Here is a 22,216-nt window from a genome sequence, read left to right as displayed (position 1 = left end):
TTACTATTTGGTAGGAACAAGGGCAGAGAAGAGAGTTCCATATTCCACTTCCAGGTCTATACCCAAAAGAATGGAACAGTCAAAGAGATATTTGTACACCCCTGTTCACAGCAGCATTGTTCACAAAGAGCTTGAAAGACTGAAGCAGCCCAAGTGTCTGTCGACAGATGAGTGGATAAACGAATGTGATATATCCAAACTGGGATATTGTTCAGCTTTCAGAAGGAAGGCAGTTCTGGCACTCTACAACATGAAGGACCTTGGAGGACATTATGCTCGGTGAAATGAGCCAGTCACAAAAGGACAAATACAGTAATGATTCTGCTTATGTGAGGTCCCTAGAAGTAGTTAAACTCATAGAGACCAAAAGTAGCACGGCGGCTGCTGCGGGTGGGGGAGAACGGACGGTCACGGTTTTGCAAGGTGAAAAGATCTCTGCGGTGGCTCTCACCGCTCAGTAATGTGAACGACCTAAACCACTGAACTTAAAAATGGTTAACACTTAAAAATGGTTACGACGGTCAAGTTCATGTTGCGAGCATTTTTCCACAATTAAAAATTTATTTAAAACAAAGGGAAGATACCATCAGGAAAACCCACCCATGAGATACTTTTAAGTAAACCTTTTGAATAAGGTTCATTCTGTTGTTTGTCGGGCTTCTTGAAAAAGAAAGTAAACAAAACTACATCAACATTCAAAATGGCCCTCCAGGAAACAGCTCAGAAATATGGAAACCAATGCCCCAGGACAGAAGGTCTTGGGATATTTAGCGTATGAGACGTAAGCTGATCTGCCCTTCTGATAGAAAATACCATACCAGTGTGCACATGGGCACAGACAGCCTACAAAGATGCAAAAAGAATGTTAGCCCTCTCTACCTATCTGACTTTTTATGGGCTACAAGAACTGGTACTTTAAGGACTCTTTTGTCACTCTCCTACATCAGTGAAACTGTCCCTAAAGAGATCTTCCCACGGACCACCAGATTATCCCTGAGCCCCAGAGATTCAGCAGATACTCAGAAGAAGTTTCCAGACGGAGAAGAGAGTCTGAGAAGAATACAGCCCAGAAAAAACAAGCTCTGAATTAGCTCTGAAACCACAAAATGTAAATCGGCTTGAGACTTTTTATTTTTATTTACCACACACAGATCTTTATAGACAAGATTTAGGCCGAGGACCAAAGGAAGGATTATGGTTTCATTGTTGGTTTGGTCTGTTCCGGTTTTGGTGTTGTTTTTTTTGTTTTTTTTTTTTCCTTCTTTCATACAGGAACTTTGGATTTTTACACTAAAAATTAATCAGCTTTACTGCCACTCTAGACACGCACACATTTGTACACAGAAGGAAGTCTCTACTGGAGGCCTGTGATTCAGCAGCAAGTCCTGCTGGGCTGTGCATTGGCCTGGCTTTTTGGAGAGGGGTGGGGCTGCCCAAGAATTCACAAAAGCATGCTGAAAAGACAGCTGAAAATAAAAATTAAATTTATGTTTCTAGAGAAATCAAGGCAGAGAGCAATTTAGTAGGAAAAAAACAAATCCTAATCTGGGGCTAAGTCTGAGGACCTAGAGAACTACATCTCTGATGGGGGGGCGGGCGGGCGGGCACCCTATTATAAAATCCGATGATTTTCAATGAAGGGGCCACATGGTAGTAAAAGCTATCTTTCATCTTTTAAGCAGCCTATTGGAAACTGAATATCTGCCCAAGATGTGGTCACAGGGGCTAAATGAAAAGTCAAGTTGTTTGGCGTTTGAGCTGGAAGCCTATCAAGTCAGTGTGATAACACTGCTTGTCTTGTCCCCATCCAAAACTCTGACAGGCCATTGATGAGATCAAGGGCATTTCTGGAATGAGATTCTTCCTTCCCATTCCATCGTATGTCTTTGATTAATAAAAATGGAGTTTACAGCTGAATGGTTGGTTACTTGTCGATTGCAGTCCAGCGGGCAAAATCTGACAAAACGCTGGGCCGGCCAAGGAAAATGATCGAAGGGGTCTTTTGTGGTGAAAAGTTTGGGAACCACCCTTGAGGCTCCCCATCCCCTCCCCGGAACATGCACAATTCCAAGGGAATAAGCAGGCTCCCTAGAGCCAAAGTGGAGCGTGCCTGTTGTGTGAGAAAACTCAAAGAGAGACAGTGTAAATTAACTGCATCTGGTTAGATGAGCGAGCAGGGGGAGGAGATAATTAGTTGGCATTATAGGAACAAGGGCAGAGAAGAGAGTTCTATATTTACTCAGAGGAAATCCAAAATAGACTACTTTGCACCCGTTTGCTGCTCGTGGGGGATCTCAACATTTCCAAGTTGGCAGACGTTGAACACAGGGACGGGATGCAGAACTCAACCAAACCCGTGAATGACACAAACCACCCATCCCACCTCCCACAAATGGAAACCTGACTTCACCTCCTTTTACATCCACAATGAAGGGAAGGAGGTGAGGGTAAGCCCGAAAGACATTCAGAAGTAATAAGACAAGGGCGATATCTCCAAACAAAAGCCCTACAATGAGTAAGCAGAATAAATGCATCTGTTTACAATAAAATAGGTTCTCTAAAAACCTGATAATGGCCAATTTACAGCACCCCTTGGTATGTCTCCGTGTGTAGATGCGCAACATTTCAAAAGTAACACATATTTCAAGTGATGCAGAGATATCACTGGGCTGTTTTATTGTGCACAGGATAGTAAAAAGTAAATGCCATAGTCCCATAAAGCTCTACAATATGCAGCCAAGATACAATTTCCACCTTCGAAGACGAATTTAAGGCATTCTAGCACAAACAATGAAAGCACCTAATTTGAAAATCTTCTCCCTCTGTAGATGCTAAAAGACTTTCTTTTGTACGGGTACCATGCGTATTACATAGGATTAAAACGTAGATATGTCAGGCTTTATCCACGGGTGCAAGTCGTATGCGGGTTCTTAAAGTAAGAACTGCTAAGTGGAGAGTCATTAGGATGTGTGCTTATGAGATGGAAGGTGCAGGTTAGGATTTATGGGTTGGCAACCGTCTTTAAAGCTGATTTGTGGGGACCTTATTCCAAGAAAAGATGCCATAGTCATGAGGTCGGAAGACCTTCTTCAAAGGGGAGCAAAAGTGTGGGGAGGAGAGTTGAAGATTAGTGAGGTCAGCGTGCATCCTGGAAAGGACTGGGTCTGCATCTAGCTGTTCTCATATGCTTCGAATTCCCCCAGAGGATCCTGAGGGCATCCTGGGAAGTTGGGAAATGGGGCCACGTGCGATCAACACATCCAACTCACAGAAGTCAGGACAGACAGTGCTTGGGAGAGGCAGGCTGTGGCAGTGAGAGGAGCACGAGCCGAGAGGGACAGACAACTGTGTTCTAGAGCCAGCTCTGCTCCACCCAGCCGTGCAATCGTGGGCAAGTCACATCACCATTCCCGGGTCAGCCTTCCGTCTATCAGATGAGAGAGATGGCTGACCCCAGAGAGTTCTTACAACCCCTGCATTGTAAGCTTCTATGCACTTTCAGAAAAACAAAAAAAAACAACAACGGAATTCCAAACAGCTCTCTAAAATTGGTCCCCCGTGAGCCTCCTACGATGGCAAAAGCACCCTGCACATCCAACAGACATTTTACATTTGGTTCTCATCCTCTTCCAAGCACCTCAGAGAAGTCTGCAGAACCGCCACGGACATTTCAGGAGCCTCCTGAAACCTACGGCGGCAGCCAGTACCCTCCGATCGTACCATGGAAGAACAGAGCTGCTGAGTGCTTTGTCCAAGGTCAGAGGCGAGGACAGGATCAGGATTCCAGCCTCCCCGTTCCTAGGGCTATGCTATACTTTCCACAAAGAAACCAAGCTGGCTTTCTGGGAAGAATGCCAGAGGTTCCATTCTCCCAACTGAGAATTCATTGGGATATTGGAATAACAACTTTGGAGACTGTGGTCTCTCCAATCCATTTCAGGACCTGGCTAGAAACACGAAAACCCAAAGAAAAAAGCAATAGGGAATTATTCCGTTTTTTAACGAAAGAGAAAAAATTAGGGGTGGGAATATGGGATTTCTTAAAAATTACATGATTGCTGGAAGTTAATTTGGTATTTCTTCGTTGGTTTGTAAGTTCTGTTTCCAATCACAAAAACAGACAGCTGAGGATGCCTAAATCACATTTCAATGAATTAGCATCTTGTCCCAGAGAATCTTTCCCACTCTGAATAGAACAGAAGACCCAGAATGCAATGCTCTGTGGTAGAAAGGAATCTCCCTCGATGCAAGAGAGAGTTTGTCATAATCCCCTAAACTGTAATCTAAACTGATAGTCTTCAACCCAACAGCCATCGCGGAGAACGACAAAGGGGATGACGCTTAACTCGGGGTACACTGCCTCTTCCAAGAAACTTAGTGAGACCCAGCTCTGCCAAATAGGAGAGCTGGCCTCCTTTACCATCCTTTAATATCCACACACTCCTTATTAGGTTGACATCAGTGCACCTGGAAAAGAATCCCAGCATAGATTTAGAGACACATGTTCAAAAAGGAAGGTTCTGACTTCTTCCAAGAAAGGCCAACCAGAACAAGAGAACACATGTTGCACTAGCTCTGCCTTGAAGATAACATGAAACCAACCTTATGGCAAATCCCAAGTGATCGATACTCAGCGTCGAGGTTCATAAAGGAGAGAAACCAGAAATGATCGTTTTAATCACTTTTGCCCCCTACCTGTCGATGATGACAGGGTCTGAAGGAGTCTCATTTCGGTTTCCACAACTTTTCTTCTCGCAACATCGACTGTAGATTGGGAAGGAACCAAAAGAGTAAAAGAAAATTGTTAAAATCAGGAAGATACAATGAGCATACAGCACAGAAACATTCACAAAAATACACACGTCCTAGGTAGCCTCTTAGCGTTCAGAGGCTCGAGCACAGAGTTTATGGCCATGTTTCAAAACAACACTGGACCTGAAGCCCAAAGATACTCCTTCAAATACTCTGTGGCTTATGACTGGGTAATTCTCAGCAAATCACAACTTTCTCAGGAACCCTATTTGTATTCTGAGCCACGGGCATTGGACTTTTAAATCTATAAGGTCACATCTTATAGACCCATGTTGAATGATTTTATGATTGTGTATTTTAGATCTTTGTGTCTCAATAAATATTTGAAGAAAGAAGGGGCAGGAGCACGGACAAAATAGACCCCCAAGTAGCTGCCTGGACTTATCAACCTTATTTGTGTAATCTTTCCAGAAAACTCTGTGTACTTTATAAACATTTATTTATTTATTTATTTATTTATTTATTTATTTATTCATTTCTATCATTTTCTAAAGATGACGGGAGAAGACCAGAACCATGGTATACATTGTGAAATAGGGGAGAAAATGAGGCAGGGAGCTATGAAATGATATCTCCAATGATTTTCGCCAAGTCCAGAACAGAAATGGGACTTGATGCGTTAAGTGCCATCTTGAAAACTCCACCTCCCAGGGCTTCCTCCTAGCAGAGTACCTGGTAGGGGCTCAAAAACCACTTGTGGAATTAGCTGGGAGGGAGAGAGAAAGATGAGGCCCGACGGCAATTACGACAGATAAGCGGGACCCCGTCAAACCTGAGCAGAGAACAAAATGCTCCCATCCAAAGGTGTCCGCGCGAAAGACCTAGACAGATGTGACAAGAGCAAAGGAAGCTGGGTGGTGGGGAAGCACTGAAAAAATCACCCCCCCACATGGCTGCCACTGCAGACTTCTGAATACCTCTTGGCTCATCCAAGCACATGGTCTACCATCAATGGTAGTTGCTTATGGATGTAGGCTTGCAGGGCATAGAAAAAAAAAAAAATTACCATCCACACTGGTGCGAGAATATGCCTCATAAACATTAGCAAAGTATATGTAAGCACTGCCTTCCCCTGATCTGTTGAAGAGTGAAGCAACACCATAGGAAGATTGCCCAAGTGAGAATCAGGGCTCTGACGTCCGACCCAATGCTGTCACCAAGCAGCTGCGTGAGTTTCGTCAAATCTGTTTAACCCCCCTGGGCTTTGCCAACCTTATATATAAAATTAAAATATTGGACTAGATTGGGGTGCCTGGGTGGCTCAGTCAGTTAAGCGTCCGACTTCAGCTCAGGTCATGCTCTTGTGGTCCATGAGTTCAAGCCCCATGTGGGGCTGTGTGCTGACTGCTCAGAGCCTGGAGCCTGCTTCTGATTCTCTCTCTCTCTCTCTCTCTCTCTCTCTCTCTGCCCCTCTCCACCCATGCTCTGTCTCTGTCTCTCAAAAATGAATAAATGGTATAAAAAAAATTTTTTTTTTAATATTGGACTGATTATCTCCAGAGTCCCTTCTAGGTTTACAAAGCCTGTGAGGCAGCGAGATCCCCAAGCACCCTTTGGAGGTGACGACAGAGTAAGAGAGAAGCCATGTGGCAGCAATACCGAAGCCTTATACCGGCCCAGACACAGATTTGCTTTCTGCCTCTTCTCCGTCCATTTGCCCTCGCTGGTCCACCACAGAAGTACAAACAAACAAATAAAGAAGAATTTTTAAAACTTTTAAAGTTCCTCTTCCCTCCTTGCAGGGATGTGTGCGTGGATGACGCGGCGAACCAACTCCAGCATTCTCAGAAAGCAAAATATACTTGAGAGATGCTAAACAAGTTCCACCAAATGAGCGCTAGGAGCTTTTAAGAAACTTAATCAAATTAGCAGGAAGTAAAAGAGAAATGGTCTCCACTTCCCTAAATACCAGAGTTTGCCACTGGGGGCTTTCTGAAATAATATTTTGCCTTTGAAATTATATTAGGTCTTAACTTTTAAGATTTCAATCCATCGCAAGATTAACACCAATAAAAATGCCGGCCAGCTGCTTTCCTAGGTCCCAAAGCCCTTGTCTCTCCTCCCAACTCCCTATCACCACCCATTTCCGTCTCCCTCCTCTTCTGTTTCCATTGCTCATGTCAGCAGAATACCTTTGCAGTTCAGGCAAACCTTTTCCTCCTCAGCAACACAATTTCAAAAGCCCATACGTGCTTGTTACCTAAAGACCTTCCAGCTAGACTCCCCTTTGACATCACCAGCATGTCAACGTGACCCAAATTATGTGTACGGTGCTGGGTACAATTTAATTACAAGAGCACACACTGTTGGCATGTGCCACTGTGTCTAGTTTGAGAAGGAATGATTCTGAAGAGGCCGAGTAAGTTTGCAAGAGTGCTCGGCCGAATTCAGCTGCTTTCCGTGGGGATTTTCTCTGAAGGAAAAGAAAAACAGGTAAAAATGCAAGCCTGGGACCAGTGTGACACAATGTGGGGAATCTCATCAGGGAAGGAGCCAATGCTCGAAGAAAAATGCAGAGGAACTTTAGGACCCAATCTTCCATTTTCCAACAGTAATGTCTTTAAGCATAATCTCTAATGTTCACGGGGCAAAAAAAAGATGGAGAAGACACTCACTTGGCAGCTGGACTGAAATAGTAAAGGTATAAAAATAATAGGAATTGGGGCGCATAGGTGGCTCAGTCAATTGGGTGACCGACTTCGGCTCAGGTCATGATCTCATGGTTCGTGGGTTCGAGCCCCGCGTCGGGCTCTGTGCTGGCAGCTCCGGAGCCTGGAGCCTGTTTCCGATTCTGTGTCTCCCTCGCTCTCTGCCCCTCCCCCACTCATACTTGCGCGTGCTCTCTCTCTCTCAAAAATAAACATTAAAAAATAATTTTTTTTGAAATTAATTAATTAATTGTGTTTGCCCTTCTTAAAATTTGAGCCCTTCTTAAAATTTCTCTGGGTTAGGCAAAACTAACTTTTTCTTTCTTTCTTTTCTTTTTTTTTTTTTTTTAGAAAATGTCTCATCAAGATGTCCTCACTATTTTTTTTTTCAAATCTGGTTTCTTAAATGACATTCCGTCCTCATGCCAATAATATCAACATAAGCAAAGGGAAGTGGGAAGTGGGAGACATTCGTGAACCCATAGTCGGTCTCTAAACAACTGCTCTGAGATCAGATATGTGGACGGTGGATGTGGAGGACTGGGGCCCTGAATTACTCAGATAACAAACTCCATTCTCCCCTCCCTTTGCTGTATAGACAAAGCCTGTGCAGCCAACTTCAGGTTCAGCTACTTTAGTTAAAAGGCTTTATAAGGTTATTTTCTAATAAGCAAGTCTCTAGGTCTGAAGTTCCTGGTGTTTCTAAAAACCGAACAAGACTGTGAAACAGGAAAGGAAGGGGAAAAATAAACAAAGAAGAGGAAACTGAACTTGGCTTCACGTTGACTGTGTCCCTAACTACCATGGAGAGGCTCAGAAGTGCTTTTTCCCTAATGAATGAAAATGAAGGTTGGTCCTCCCCTCCTCACTTTGGCTGGGTTTGGTTTATTTTATTCTAATTCTGATTCAGAGAACCTTTTACCTGAAATCCTCTCAATTTGCCTACAGGACTCTGCCCTTCCGCATCTCCTCACAGAGTCTTTAGAGAGGGAAAGAGACCAAAAAAAAAAAAAAAAAAAAAACCTCATGGGGACGAGGCTGGGGGAATATGGAAAATTGCATCCCAATCCTGAATCTTACCTGCATTTTTCAGAAAGGAAGAAAGAAGGGGGATGAGGGATGGCTGGAGAAGAAAAAAAAAAAAAAAAAAAAAGCCCCAGCCACGGACACAGGGTGTCCAGTCAGCCAAACTCCTGCTCGAGACGAGCGAATGTGCCCTTTCCCCTCCAAAATCGTTTTTAAAATTCAACCCTCAACTTTCAAAAATCTGTCTCTAATTTCAAACTCAAATAAGCGCACAGCATGGTGGCTTTTGTTTTGTTTTCTTCTCCCCAACTCCTCCCTGCGATTGCATAACAAAAGTGTCTAAATTCACACCATCTGGCCGATAAAGACACTGGCCCCACTGCCCGGCTGGCCCATCTGATTAGGGCCCTGTCTAGCCTGCGCCTTGTGGCGAAAAGTCACAGCTGTGGGGTTTGCTCGCGCTCAATACAACTCTGTTATTAGCCAGCTGTAGGCCTTGAGACGACTTCTGTTCAAATTATAATATCTTTTAACCCTCTGAGCATTGAGGGCACAGGGGTGGCTGGCAGCGACATAACAACTAGATTTCTCCTTGCTAATAATTGGCAAAATGAACTAAAGCAGGGAAGAGGGGAGCAGAGACAATTGGGGAAGAGAGAAAAAGTTATTCCTAAAGAGATTTATTTTGTTCCCCTCCAAAAGCTAAACATCAATTTATGAGCTCTTTTTTTTTTTTTTTTTTTTTTTTTTTTTTCCTAAGGATTACAGAAACCATTCAGGGCAATTCCCAGGTATGCCCAAGAACACCATGCAGATGGAGCTAAGCGTGAGCAGGAATCTCTGAGAACATCCCTCTATCACTGACTGCTAGCACTTGCCTTGTCAATGTGGGAGAAAGAACTTTTTTCCCTTCCTGGAGAATCAACCAGCTCTGACTGACAAATTGAGATCTTCCCCTCTGGATACATCCAACATTTGCCATCATCCCAGTGATCTCCCAAAACACACACGCACGCACACACACATGCACACTCCATGCACAGTGCCCATCCAATGGATCATTTATTTACCCATAATTAATATGTGTTTTAAATTCTAGTTTGGGGAAGAAAATAGCAGAGCGTCTTCCCTGGTCTCAAATGCGGAGAAGTTACAGTACATTAAATTTTTATATTGTGTTACTAATGCAGACTAAACTAGAGGCTTTAAAAATTGATGCTGCTACTTAGACAGCATAAAATGAGGAGGATTTGATTGGGCTTAAAAATAAAAATGTCAGCCTTAACTACAGCTGGATGGGGCATGCGAGTGTTATTTAAAGTGATAGGTGTAATTCGTCAGACAATGGGCCAGTTTGGGGGTTTGTTTTCTTTTCTTTTAAGAAGATAATCTCTCCAAACAAAGACATTTAAAAGTATAAAGAGGTATTAAAAAAAAAAAACGCCCTTCAATTAGCCAACTAAATCAAAGTGTTCTGACTATTTAATCTAGGTATTACACGCAAGTTCATCTTGGAATTGTATTTTCTTTCTGAACGAATCTATCAGGGGCCCTGGGATCATGGCGTGGCTATCCGCTTACTCCATCACCCATCACCTCACCCGGCTACTCAGGCAGGGAAGCTCTATTCCCCTCGGCTGAGGCCCCTGGCAGAATTGAACTTTGCATTTGGCAAAGTTTGTTTTTCCTAATACTTGGTCAAAACCAAAACAAACATGGCTGATTGTTATGGTTTCTTTCTGACTGGGTTGGGAGGGAGCCGGGGCTGCTCGGAGCTGCCCATAAAACAGTCCAAGCTAAATCAGATGGCCTGCAATTACCCAAAACTAGCAAGTCTGGAGCTGGTAGACATTCGCCGGAGCAGGAGCAGTCAGAGTAAGGAAGAACTGAGGCTTTCTCCCCCGTCAGGGATTTTGGAGAAAGAAAAACACGTATGGAATCAACGCTTACATTTTTACAATAAAATAACCACCTCTTTCAAGAGTTTCCTTCTTATACCCTCTCTCGCGTGCTCTGAGTTCCCCACTACCCAAACGGTTGTTTGAAAGGATGAAGAATTAAGAACGGACTGCACTTTCTAACCCAGTAGTTTCTCCTGACCTCAGAAACTCCCCTGACACGTGAAATCTTCGGAGAAGCCACATCCTCGGAGGAAGGAAACCCTTCCGCATCACAGACAGGTGCCTCGGCAGTTGGGGATGGGGGTCTCCACCCTCGGGTGGTCCCTCTCCGGGACTGCAAGGTTTTCCAGTGCTTTGACTCGGTCCGCCCCAAGTGGCCCCTCCTGGAAATCTACCCAGAGCGGGCCCGACAGGCGGGAACCTAGCGGTGCGGACCTCGGGTGGAGACCGGTTCAGGCAAAGTTCACGACCCCAAATTCGGCCGGGGGTTGCCCGCCCCCTCCCCGCGCTGCCGCCGACCGCTGGGCTACAGAGACTTTCCACGTAACGGAGGAGACTCCCGAGATGCCAGGGCGGTGAAATCCTGAGTGGTTGTGGGTTTCCTTTTAGCGTCTTAACGGATATGCTCTAAGAATCTGACCTTTAAGGGGAAGTTCTAGCGGATCGGCCCCCGGGGTAAGGCCTCCCTCCCTCCCAGCCATCATTGCTGAAAGGCAATGCCGGGGGCTCACGGGAGCGCGGCCAGCGAGGCTCACCTGCCCCGCTTTCCAGCAAAGCCCGCAGGAAAAAGCGACACTTACCTGCACATCACTTCGTGCGTCAGGAGAACTCGGCACATTTCCGGATTCTTATTTTGTCCCTCGTAAGCTATGGGCTGCAGAGGAGTCGGGGGCAGGGAGGGAAGATGGGAGGGCAACGGAGAGACAAAGGAAAGGAGACTTCAGAGCAAGCACAGAATCGTGGGGTGGGTTTTTGTCCCCTCTCTGCCCACTACTTCGTTAGGAGTTAGCACAGAACCTGAGCTGTGGCCCGGTTAATTCAGGCGACAATGATAATAGAGTAGCGAAGTTGGCCCTAGTGAAAACATATTTTCTGCAAAGGGTGGGGGGGGGGGGGGGACGCGATCTCGCAACAATTCTCTCTTCGCTCTTTTGCTCCCCTGCCCCCACCCCCCCCCCCACCCAGGCCAGAAAGAAACAGGACAAGGGGGAGAGAGAAGAAAAAAAAAAAATTGTTCTCCAGGTTGGACAGGTTCTTGCTATTCGACGTGGAGAGGCAAGTGAAGCCCGACCCAGGAAACCGCGGGGGGTGAGCAGAGGTCAGGGACAGACGAGGGGGGGAGGGGGGCGCGGGAAGAAGAGGAGCCGGGTGGACCTCCGACTTACCTGCTTGGTGACCGAGTCGATGAGCCTGACGTACAGGTCCTGCTCGGTGCGGACGCCTGCGGGGGGAGGGGGCGGGCACGAAGTCAGGGCCGAGGAGCCCCTCCCCCGCACCCCCAAACCCGTCCCCGCCGTGGGGGCAGAGGCCCAGGCAGCCACTCCAGGCTCCGGGCTGCTGGCTAGCCGGCGGGCTGAGCCGTCCAGGGGCCAAAGACCACCGCCCGTCCCCTGCCCCTGACCGAGCCTCCCGCAGCCCTGCCCACCCCGGGCCTGGAGGCCGCCAGCCAGCGACGGCGGCAAGGTCAGCTGCCCTCCTTGCCGGTTACACGTGCGGGCGCAGCCGCCGGCGCTGGGCGCTCACCATTGCTGTAGAGGAGCTGTAACTTGTAGTGGGTGCCATTGTTGGTCTTCTCGTTGCCTTGTTCCTGAAAAGACAGGCAGCGTTCGAGCCCCTTTGCCTTCCAGCACCCCCCACCCAAAGGAGAGACTGGAGAGCGCGCCCCACACCGCCTCCCGCCGCCTTTCTCGCACTCGCCCAGCAGCTTTGAACAACCCCCTGCCCAGCCCCAGGTCAAAGGGCAGGAGCGTCTGCGGCCTGCCAACCCTTGAAACTTACTATAGCTCGGACCACTTGATGCTCTCCAACCCCTCTGTCCCTCCCCCTCAAAAATGTCCTCAGAAGTTTGCCTCCGGAGCCGCCACCATCGGACTCTGCGGCCAAAGCTGCCTCAAACAGGCAGCCCCTCCGGATCTCTCGGTCCTTAAGAAGCCCCAAGGCTTCTCTCGGCCGAAAGATACAGGTCTGTCATTTGGAACGGCAGCATCCCGGCTCCATCCCGCCAAGACTGGAGCTTCTGGGGCCACAAGCTCAGGGACCCAGGGCCAGGTTCGAGAGGGCCCTCCGGAAGCCCCTTCCCTAAAGCTCGCATTGTAGAGCTGAGGAGACTGAGGCCCAGAGAGAGCAAGGGACTTTCCTTTCCTCACACGTCCGTTTCATCTGGGATCAAATCCCGACCGAGCCTGGATCTGGAGCAGGCACTGCGCTCAGGAGGGAGAGTGGGAGAGAAGGTTCATTGGGGAAAGCGGGCCAAGACTGGGCTCTGGGTTTGCACCCAGTAGCTCCCCACTCTGCCGGCGCTGGCAGGTGCAAAATAATAAATATTCCGAAGAAGGGCATGCTCTAGTCTGAAGGGCGTTTACTCCGCGGCCAGTCCAGGACCAGGCTCTACGACTGACCCGGAGGCTGGGTGCGCAGAGCCGCCAGCGCCCCCGCAGCGTGTGGTGCGGGAGCGGAGTCTGGGGGAGGCGCCGGGAAATCGACTGATTTAGAGGCTTGGGCCAGAAGCCTCGATTTATCATCCCTGATGATGTGAGTGGAAAAGTGTCGCGAGTGACAGATGGAATCTTTAGTGCTCTGCACGGTGGTAGTTATTAGGCCGTGAGAAGAGGGGGGACCTCCGCTTACTTTGTCGTTCTCCACAAAATCTACGAAGGCTGTGCGCTCGATCTCCACCGGCTGCCCCTGCCTGTCATAAAGCGCCAGAACGAAGTGAAAGAAGTTGGATTTCCTCAAGTTGGAGGGAGGCTGCTTCTCAAAGTGGGCCCGGGACAGGGCGACTCCGCTGCGCAGGAAGAGACACCGAGGGGGCCACCGGACAGAGGGAAGAAGAGAAAGACACAATGTTACCAACGTCCCACACAAGCACCGCGGAGGAGGGTCAAGGGTTCCGGTCCCGGGTCCAGAGCTCTGGGCCCTTCAGATCTTTTTTCAGTTCGGTTTCAGAAGAACGGACTCCTTAGAGTAGTCGCCGCGGCCACAGGGGTCGGTTGGCGGAGCCGACGCCCTGTCCACTGCCACGCCCGCTGTTCCAGCCTCCGGGCGTCCCAGCGCCTGGCAGCTCACGGTCCGGCCTTTAGTGGAGCCCAAAGGATCTCGGGTGCGGGCCTAGGCTCAAAGCGGTCCCCCAAGGAGGCGGCCCAAGTCCTATCCCGCAGGGCCGCCCCTATCTTCACCCTCAGGTGGCGCCGCCGGCTGGATCAGGATTTGGAACTAGGACCCCGGGTTAGAGCAATAAATGCCTCCTTACTTTTGAAGAAGTGACTCTGTCCTGTCCTAGAGCTACTGCCCGCTGCGCCCTCCTTGCTCTCTCCAAAAGTTGGTGGCTGGGAACGCCTTGGGGGCGGGCGGGAAACCCAGAGCCCAAGCCTTGGCCCTACAGGGAGAGGCCTCACCTCCGGCTTCCCTCGCTCTTCCGAAAAGTTGCGCCCCGGACAGTGGCAGAGCGGAATCCCTGGGACCTGGGATCGGAGGCCACTGCCGACAACGTGATACTGGGGACCCCGCCCCCAGAACTGCTGCGCTTGAAGCAGCCAAAATGTTATTAAGAGGCAGAGAGCGTCCTCGCCTGGGGCCAGAGGGATCCCCGCTTAGGCTGCATCTCCCGGCGGCGCCAGCCAAACCCGCTGACCGCGAAACCCATGTTGGAGGACCCGGGAGGCGCCCTCGAGCGTTTTGAGTGTGCGCACACACCTCCCTGCAGACCCGTCGCGGCCGGGGACAAACTAGCCGCCAGATCACATTTAACAGAAGTCTCGGGGCCCAGGCGAGTGCGCAGATGGCCAGTGCTGCCCCGCGGCGCCGGTATCGCTGGGCCTTCTACCCTGGGGCGCGAGCACTTTCACTCTTTTGAATGGTGTAAAATTTTGGCTAGAACCCGCCACTCGGGGTGCCTATTCCAAGTTTCACAATTATTTGATCGGGGGAAAGGAGGAAAGTAGGGAAGGTGTCTTTAAGGCGCTTGGCTAAGGAAATGCGCCTTGGAGCCTTCTCTGCGAAGCTGCCTAATTTCTCCCGGTTGAGCCCAGAGAGTACCCAGACGGCTGCGGAAAGCCGTCGCCGCCTTAAGCTGTCTGCCTTGGGGATACTGGCGTGCCTGGGGCTCGGGCAGAAGGGAGGCAGCCGCCGCCTGCCCCGGTCTCCTCTCCTCCAAGGGTGGAGGCTGGTTCGCCCTACCCGGGACACCTGGAGACACGGCTGGCCTGGGAAAGGAGTTATTTCTCTGTGTGATGTTAGGACTTAGAGGGAGATGGCTAGGAGAACGGATAGGAAGGCTGGAGTCGTGGGAAGAAGTTCGAGAGCACTTTGGGGTTGGGGGAAGGAGGCTGTCTCTCCAAGACAAGGACGCGCAGACCGCAAATCCCAGCTCAGTAGTGGTGATGAGGGAAAGGGACCAGGATGTCTCCGTGGAGTGTCATCCTAGACAAGGCGTTTACTACCTCAAGCAGGCGGACGCTTAGAAACAAAGTCAACTTCAGCAACTAGCAAAACTAAAAGCTGGTGATCCCTGCGTTTGCGGCCCATCTCCTCGCCTTTCTTCTGCGGCTCTTTCCACTGCTACTCCTTCGTCTTTTCTTTTTAATCTCTTCTCTCCCCTCACCCCCGCCTCCGTGCGTCTAGTCCACTGTTTTTATCTCTGCGCCTGGAACTCCAGCCTGCACCCCCTCCTCCCGGAGCTCCCAGCCGCTTTGCCTTCCCAGCAGCGGCTCCGGCCTCTCCCACTCCTCGCGTCGCCGCCGCCGCCATCTGGCCGCGGGGCTTCCGGCCTCCAGGAATCACCCAGCAAGTTGCGGGAGGAGAGGCGCTTGCACGCGGAGTGGCGCAGCCCGGGAGTCGCCGGGAAGCCGGCTCTCCTCCGGCGGCCGCGGCTGTCAGCTCGCGTCCTCACGCTCCGCTCCGGGCCGGCATCGCAGGACTAGGGGCTGAGCTGCAAGGCGTTGGATGCCACTTTGCTATTTTTCCTCCCAAAGAGTGGTGTGTGGGGAAGGAATGGGGGAGAAACACAAACGACCCAGGCAGTTCGGAAACTTGAGTGTTGGCTAGGGGGTAAGTGTCCCCCTGACTGCAGCGACCTGCCTGCCCTGGGTCGAGCCCCAGCGCGTGGGGCGAGGGCGACAGATGGGGGAAGAGGGAGGGGACACACAGAGAGACGGTGAGAGAGAGAAAGCGAAGGAGGGAAAGACTTAAGAACGTAATAACTGTGAGGCCATATCGTTACCTCTGCGCCGCGACATTGGCGTCCACCACGCCGACATTCCGGACCCAGGACCTGACGGAATCCATCTCGGCACCCAGCGATTTGTCTTTCAGAGCTGGTCCTCTTCCTAAAGTATCTTGAATCCCAAACATTTAAAAAGTCTGGTCTACTGTCGCTTTAAAAATACGAGTTACAACACTGTCCCTACTGTTCCCAACGCTGTCACCAAACGGTCTCCTCCAAAAGCAATCCAAGAAAAGGGATCAAGAGCCGAAGTTTGAGTCTCTCTGGAGGGGAGGGGTGGGGGGAGATAACCCGTCCTTTGCTTCGCGCGTGAGGTGCGGACTGATGTAGTTAAAGTTTGGGTTTTATCCTCCGCAAGTTCAGATCTGCCGCCTGAGGCCCTCCGTCCTAGGTCGCTCGCATCCTTCCAGCGGCAGCGCTGCCTCCAGAAAGTGATCACAATTTAGAAGCATCACCTGTTCTGGGAGAAACGGGAGATTGATGGCTGCCTAATCTCTCCCCTTCCTCCTGGTCCCCCCCCCCTCCCTGCTCCTCCCCACCGCTCGAATTTAGAAAAAAAAAAAAAAATCCCCAACAGGATCAGTTGTAAAAGGAAGGGGAAGACCCGGAGCCGAGAGGAGGCGGTGGCTGCGAGCACCGCGGAGCCGGGCTGCAGCCGCGCGCGGGCCCCATGAATGGGTTACTACGGCCGCGGTCGCGGGAGGCGGAGCCGCGGCCCGATAAGGAGCCTCATTTGCATGGACGCTCGGGATTGGCCGGCGCTGGGCAGGCCGGGCCGACGTCCTCCGGCGGCGCGCGCCACGCTCGGCGTTGCTGGGAGTCCGGGAGGTGAAAGGGGACAGAAAGCTGTGGACGCTGCGTCCTTGTCCAAACTCCGTGTGCGTGCGTCGGCTGGGGCCCCAAATCCTGCACTGAAGGCTAGTGATCCGACCCTGCAGGTTGGGATGCGCCCGCTCAGTCCGGCCGCGGGAGCGCGAAGCCTTCGTGGATCCCGCCTCTAGATGCAGATTTTTGCAGCCTGCCGGAGGCATATTCATTCTCGGGGCTTGAATCTGCGTGCGTATTTGTGAAGAAGCGGAGAGTGTGACCACATGCACTTATGTTTTGTGCAAACGTTCCCCAAAGCAACCCAGTTCCCTGAATGGTTCTCCCAAGTCTCCTGTTTCATGGTGACACTCAGATTTTTGTGTGCGGTTTACAAGTTGTTGAGAGAGGAGGATATATGAATGAAAGCGGCACGGTGGGGGAAGAGCAAGGCTCCAGTGCTAGTCAAATAAATACAGTGTCCGGGGAAACGGTCAAGGAGCTAAGGAAAATACCCCCGGGCAGACACTAGCGGGAGTCGCACCCGTGCGGATGAGAGCTTGCTGACAGATCGTGGTAGGCTGAGAGCGAGAGCTTCCCGGTGTTGTCCCAGAGGCCCCCCCCGTCCCCCCCCCCGCCAGAGCCCACCCCCATTCCAATTCGCGAAGCCGGGGGCGGGGGGGGGGGGGTAGCCAGCAGGGAAGTCGCGGAAACTTTGCCCAGGGCGCGCGGTCGCCGCGTTGCTGGCTGCAGGCTGGTGGCTGCGAGGCGGCGGCGGCTCAGCCAAACAGCTGAAACCCTAGACGGCTTTTTAACTACGCCGGGCAGCTCCCGGTGCCTATTAAAAATCCTCCTGGCTGGGTGTTATTTTCTTGCTTCTCCTTTTGTATTCTGATCTGCGCATAGATCTGCTGCTGAAATCTAGAACACCAGCGCGAAAACAGATTTGAAGACAATGAATGCAAATCTGTGCTCAAAGACCATCTGCCATGGAGGAGACAAATCAGCTGTTCCACAGTTCGAGCGACTGCGCCCGAGCCTCCCGGCTTCATTACCAGGAGGGCCTTGGCGAAAGCCTGGATTACATTCAGGAGACTTTCCCCTCACTTAGGACTCAAATTTGAGCGTGAATTGACTCTCGACCAGATCCCATAGGTGTAAGTGAGCGCTCAGAAATGAACTGCGAGAGTTTGCCGCTAGAGGACACAGCGCCTTGCTACTCATTGGCCTGGGCGGACTGGAAGCTCACACTTTCAGAAAATGCCGCTCTCTTGAGAGAGGGACAGGTCTGCGCCTCCACTCTACCCCAGAGGCAAACTGCGACCCTAGACTGCTCCAGCAGACCGCGCCCCAGGATGCGCAGGTCCCTACTGCTGAGATTCACTTGAAAACTGATGAGGAGGAGGGGAAGGCGACCAAACCCTTTAGGCACAAACCCAGGGTGCAGGGATTGGAATAGTTGATTTAGGGGGCGGAGAATGTGAAACCCCAGCCTCTGGGTTGTGCTGACTGTGGCACTGGGACCCCAGAGCTCTGGCTTGGACAAAAGGGAGAAATGAAGGAAGATCGGGCGCCAGAATATGGAACGGGACTGTCATAGAAGCCAAGATACAAGTTGTCCATAGAAAAAAAGGAGGGTAGGAGAGAAATGTACAGGATTGAAACTTCTACCCTGTTTCAAACCAGCAATTCTCTATGGATAATTTCGGTTCCTGCAAAAACTAAGCCCTTGGAGTCTTCTACCCCGACCTGCTGTCCTTGTAAATCTCTCTGAACTTAAATCACCCAGCCCCATTCTCATCAGAGATGTGTGCCCAGCGGAGCCTATGCCTCGGGTTCCTTGGAGTGTGGAACAGCCCTCGAGTCCCTCAAGAGGTGTTGATGAGCCCGGCGATTTTTTTCAAGGGGCCTCTCGTCTGCTGCACCTCGATGCTGCCCAAGAGAGGTACCCAGCGCAGTTCGAGGGACTGTGAGGCAGCAGTGGGGCCAAGCCCAGCCGGACCGCCTGCCCCTCAGGCCTGGGGTGGCTGGGGTTAAAGGGCAGAACCCGGGTCGAGGACGCTGGCTCTTCTCTCCCCCAACAGCTGCTACCCAAATTATGCCCCTCTGGATGTGTGAATGAATTGGTCCTTTCTCCGGGCTCCCCGCTGCCCTCCCCAAACCAGAGGGCCGCGCAATGCGGGCGCCCTCACCTCACCTCCCAGAGACAAGTTCAGGGGCCGTTGTGCCCTGCCAGGAGGTAGTTTGAAGAGTCGAGACCCCGGAACTTTGACCGGGGAGGGGATGGGAGCTGCACCGCACCCCTCCCATCCGCCTGCGCTAGGGGCGCCCTCCCTGCGCCGGTTAGGGAGCTTGGGCAAACACCCGCCGCACCGCTGGGGGCCTTTGGGCTGCGGCGAGCCGCCGGCGTCCAAGTTCCCTCTGGGCGGGGACGAAGTTCCGGGGCCAGCAAGGGAAGGACAGCTGAGGGGACAGGGAGTGGGGGTAGCAGCCTTGGGCCCAGCAAGGCGGCGCTCGACCTTTGGGGAGCAGGGAGCGTTTCTGCCAACCGGGTTGGGTTTAATTCTGTTTGCGCAGATTTTGGGGAGGGCGGACGCAGAGTTGGCCACCCTCGCAGAAGGAGCGTTGGTTAGTGGTGAAGTGAGCCGCTGCTCCTGGAGGGTCACTCCCGTCTCTGTAGCCTCTGGCTATCCCCAACAAACCTCCTTTTAGAGCACGCCACACAAATCCCGCCCCGAGCCGCGCGGGGGCCCGGCTGGCGCAGCTGCGGCCAAGGGAAGCCCGGCCCCGCGGGGGTGCCAAGCCCGCGCGCGCATCCCCGGCTCCGGCCCGCGAGCTTCGTTCCGCCCCTTGCCAGGGTCAAGAAAAATCTTAAATGACCTTTATTCCAATTCTAAACGACATTCGATTGACACAAAATTGAGGTGGGGGGTGGTGTTCCGTCTTTTACCCCGTCCCCTCCTTTGTTCGCTCTTCCCAAGGAACTCCCCGGGTTTCTTTCCGTTCACGTTTCACATCCGCACCTCAGTGCGGTGTGTTCAATTTCCTCCGGATCGGTTTGAAAGCCCGGTTCCCCAATATCGTTCGGTCCAGTCTTCTGGGCGCCGCATCTCTCCTTCGGGTCAGAGGTTCGGAAATTTTTCTTCGAAAATTGCTCACCAAGCCTCGTTCTCGTCGGGCAGGACCCTGGGGTGAAATCAGAGGTGTGAGAACACCCCCCACCCCGCCCCGGCCTTACAACCTGACCTTCACCCCCACCCTCCCAGACACTCCGTTTGGGGCCTGGGTCTGCGCAACCCGAAGAACAGAGGCTGGTTAGTACCCAGGGAATTCGATCCTTAGGGACAGTCAGTCTGGGTTTCGTAAATGGAATAAGTAAGCCTCTCTTCGTGGTTTTTCCAGTTTGTTTGTTTTAGTTGGAACCTTTGCTTTTTTTTTTTTTTTTTTGTAATGGAAATAAAGGGATTTGCTCACCATCTCCAAATCCTGCCGAATATGTAAATCACAATCCTTCGTGGAATATTTTTTCCAAATATCCAACTCCACTAACCCCCACTCCAAATTTCAATGTTGGCATTTTTCTTACGAAAACTGGGCTTGTATGCTCCATAAATAAAAATTCCCTAGAGAAGGAGGGGGGGGGAAGATACTACTGTACTCACAAACGCACGATAAATATTTCAGGAGGACTTCACCATGCATACCGAACACTTCTCTTTCGGGACAATTTGGTGTGAAGTTAGATTCGCCTCCTGATTTGCTTTTACTAAGTAAGGGGGACGGGAGCAGGCACCGCGGCCAAAATGCGGGGGCACGGAACACGGAACGACGTTTTACAGACACACGATATTGCTCACACCCAGGCCAGTCGGGACGCTGCAATGAGTTTACCCGAAATGGGCTGTGGGACCCAGAGTTGCCTCTACCCTAACACTTAAAAACTCCAGAAAGCACTTCCTCCCCCTTCTCTCCTCTTTTTCTTCCTTCTCTCTGGCTTGCTCCCTCTCCCCTCGGTACCCCGCCTCTGAAACACCCTTCCTTCCCGTTCTCCTATTCCGGGCGCAGAGAGCGAGGGAGCCGGAGCCGAGGCAGGGAAGCAGCAAGGTCAAGAGAACAGATTTTCGAAGCCGCGGCCGCGGTTGGGGGTTTGGAGAGCTGGCGTCGGCCCTGGGCCCGCGGCCGCGCGGGAGTGGCTGCCCCGGGAGGTGTGTGTGTTGGGTGGCAGGTGGTCTGCAGCCTCCAAGCGAACCCGGGGGCCTGGCTTCCTGGGTGGGTGGGGTGGCACGCGCGTCAAGCCCCCCCCCCCCCGATCGGCGCTGCGCGGGGGTAAAGCGGCCGGTCGCAGGCCCTTCCAGGTACCCGTGCACGACGACGTTGGCATCTCCGCTGAAGACGCAGCGACCGAGGGGCAAACTGACCCGAATTAAGCGACCCCGGAGAGCAGGTCCTCACTCAAGAGGAGGTTGAGGGGAAGATACAAAGGACCCGCCCGAGGCAGGACGTTCACCCAGCACTAGCCACACTCTGTCTTACCCTTAACCTCGACAGCGACACTTTCAGAGGGATTTTGCTGGCTCCCGGGATGCAAATGTACAAAATGAGAATGGGAGACGGCCTTTCGTCCGATAACTTGGAGAACTGGGAACAAAGACCCACGCCAGTCTTCGAATATACCACGGTGGCAAGCAAGATAAGGCCTTTCAACCAGAAAAAGTTTAATGTGACTTTCCCCCCCCCTGTCGCCTTCTTCCGGTGTCTCAGCTCGGTTGAGGGGAAAGATAACTGAAGAGATACTCTGAGATGCCCCCGCTCTTTTCCTGGTGGTCCCCTCCCCCAGCCAGCCGGCAGGGGAAAGCCCTCGGGACCTCCCAGCTCCCTCCCAGCTCCCTCCCGGCTCGCAGCGGAGGTGTGAGCGATGTGTTGATTATTCATATTTTTGCCGAGCGTACACTCCGCCACGGCCGGCGCCGCCGCATTTCACACGTACACTCACGTACACACATGCACACGCGCTCACTCGGGCCGGGCGCTCGCTCCGCGCCGGGTGCTCGGGAGATCGCGGCCCCCATCCGGCGCCTCCCTCCTCGGAGAGGGGGAAGGGTGGCCCAAGGGTCCCACCCGCCCTCCCCAGGTCGCCTCTTCCCCCTGGCCCCCAGAATCACCCTTGGCCTCCAGATCCAGCTTGCTTCTCCATAATACACTTGTCTTCCCAGCTCCGGGAGGGGGTCGGGGGTGGCGGAAACAACTACAAATATGACACCAACTGGAATTTCCGTTTGGCACTAGGCGAACTCGTCCTCCAACCCACCCACACCACTGTCACCTCCACCCGCACCACACACCTCCGAGAAAATCGAGAAAAAGGCACTTGAGTAAAATGCATGCTTTCAAGTTGTCTTTAAAGGTGTAAAGTGCATTTCTAACTGTGGAATCTTCACAAATGGTCCCCAAGGGCTAGAAATTCCATCTCTGGATCATGGGGACCCCCCCCCCCACCCCCGCACCCTCTGGAGCTAGACACGCATTTCGTGGCCTGTGGATGCAGGGAGTGCGGGCCTGCATGAAACCTCAGAACCAGCTGGGAA

The 22,216-nt window shown here is 51.8% G+C and overlaps 1 protein-coding gene and 1 long non-coding RNA gene across 3 annotated transcripts in view; both read right to left on the bottom strand.

Moving 5' to 3' along the window:
- The window catches only part of EBF2 (EBF transcription factor 2), a 198,131-nt gene extending 181,608 nt beyond the window's left edge, over window positions 1–16,523 (bottom strand). The window contains exons 1-6 of one of the 2 annotated variants that reach the window (XM_045456765.1): window positions 15,825–16,523; window positions 13,235–13,391; window positions 12,131–12,194; window positions 11,773–11,828; window positions 11,188–11,261; window positions 4,696–4,764 (exon numbers count right to left, since the gene is read on the bottom strand). In XM_045456765.1, coding sequence (XP_045312721.1) covers window positions 4,696–4,764; window positions 11,188–11,261; window positions 11,773–11,828; window positions 12,131–12,194; window positions 13,235–13,391; window positions 15,825–15,955 — 551 coding nt within the window. In that variant the 5' untranslated portion in view covers window positions 15,956–16,523. The remainder of the gene's footprint in view (window positions 1–4,695; window positions 4,765–11,187; window positions 11,262–11,772; window positions 11,829–12,130; window positions 12,195–13,234; window positions 13,392–15,824) is intronic. The other variant, XM_045456766.1, reaches the window with a different exon arrangement.
- Window positions 16,524–19,493: 2,970 nt separating this feature from the next.
- On the bottom strand, window positions 19,494–21,608 carry LOC123582718. Its single transcript, XR_006704526.1, has 2 exons — window positions 21,165–21,608; window positions 19,494–19,817 (listed from the first exon to the last, which is right to left on the bottom strand). It is a non-coding gene; the product is annotated as an uncharacterized LOC123582718 (long non-coding RNA).
- Between the last annotated feature and the right edge of the window lie 608 nt (window positions 21,609–22,216).

This window comes from Leopardus geoffroyi, chromosome B1, assembly GCF_018350155.1.
Source record: "Leopardus geoffroyi isolate Oge1 chromosome B1, O.geoffroyi_Oge1_pat1.0, whole genome shotgun sequence".
NCBI classification, from domain to species: domain Eukaryota; kingdom Metazoa; phylum Chordata; class Mammalia; order Carnivora; family Felidae; genus Leopardus; species Leopardus geoffroyi.
The sequence above is the reverse complement of the archived record's forward strand: the minus strand, read 5'-3'. Positions and strand labels throughout refer to the sequence as shown.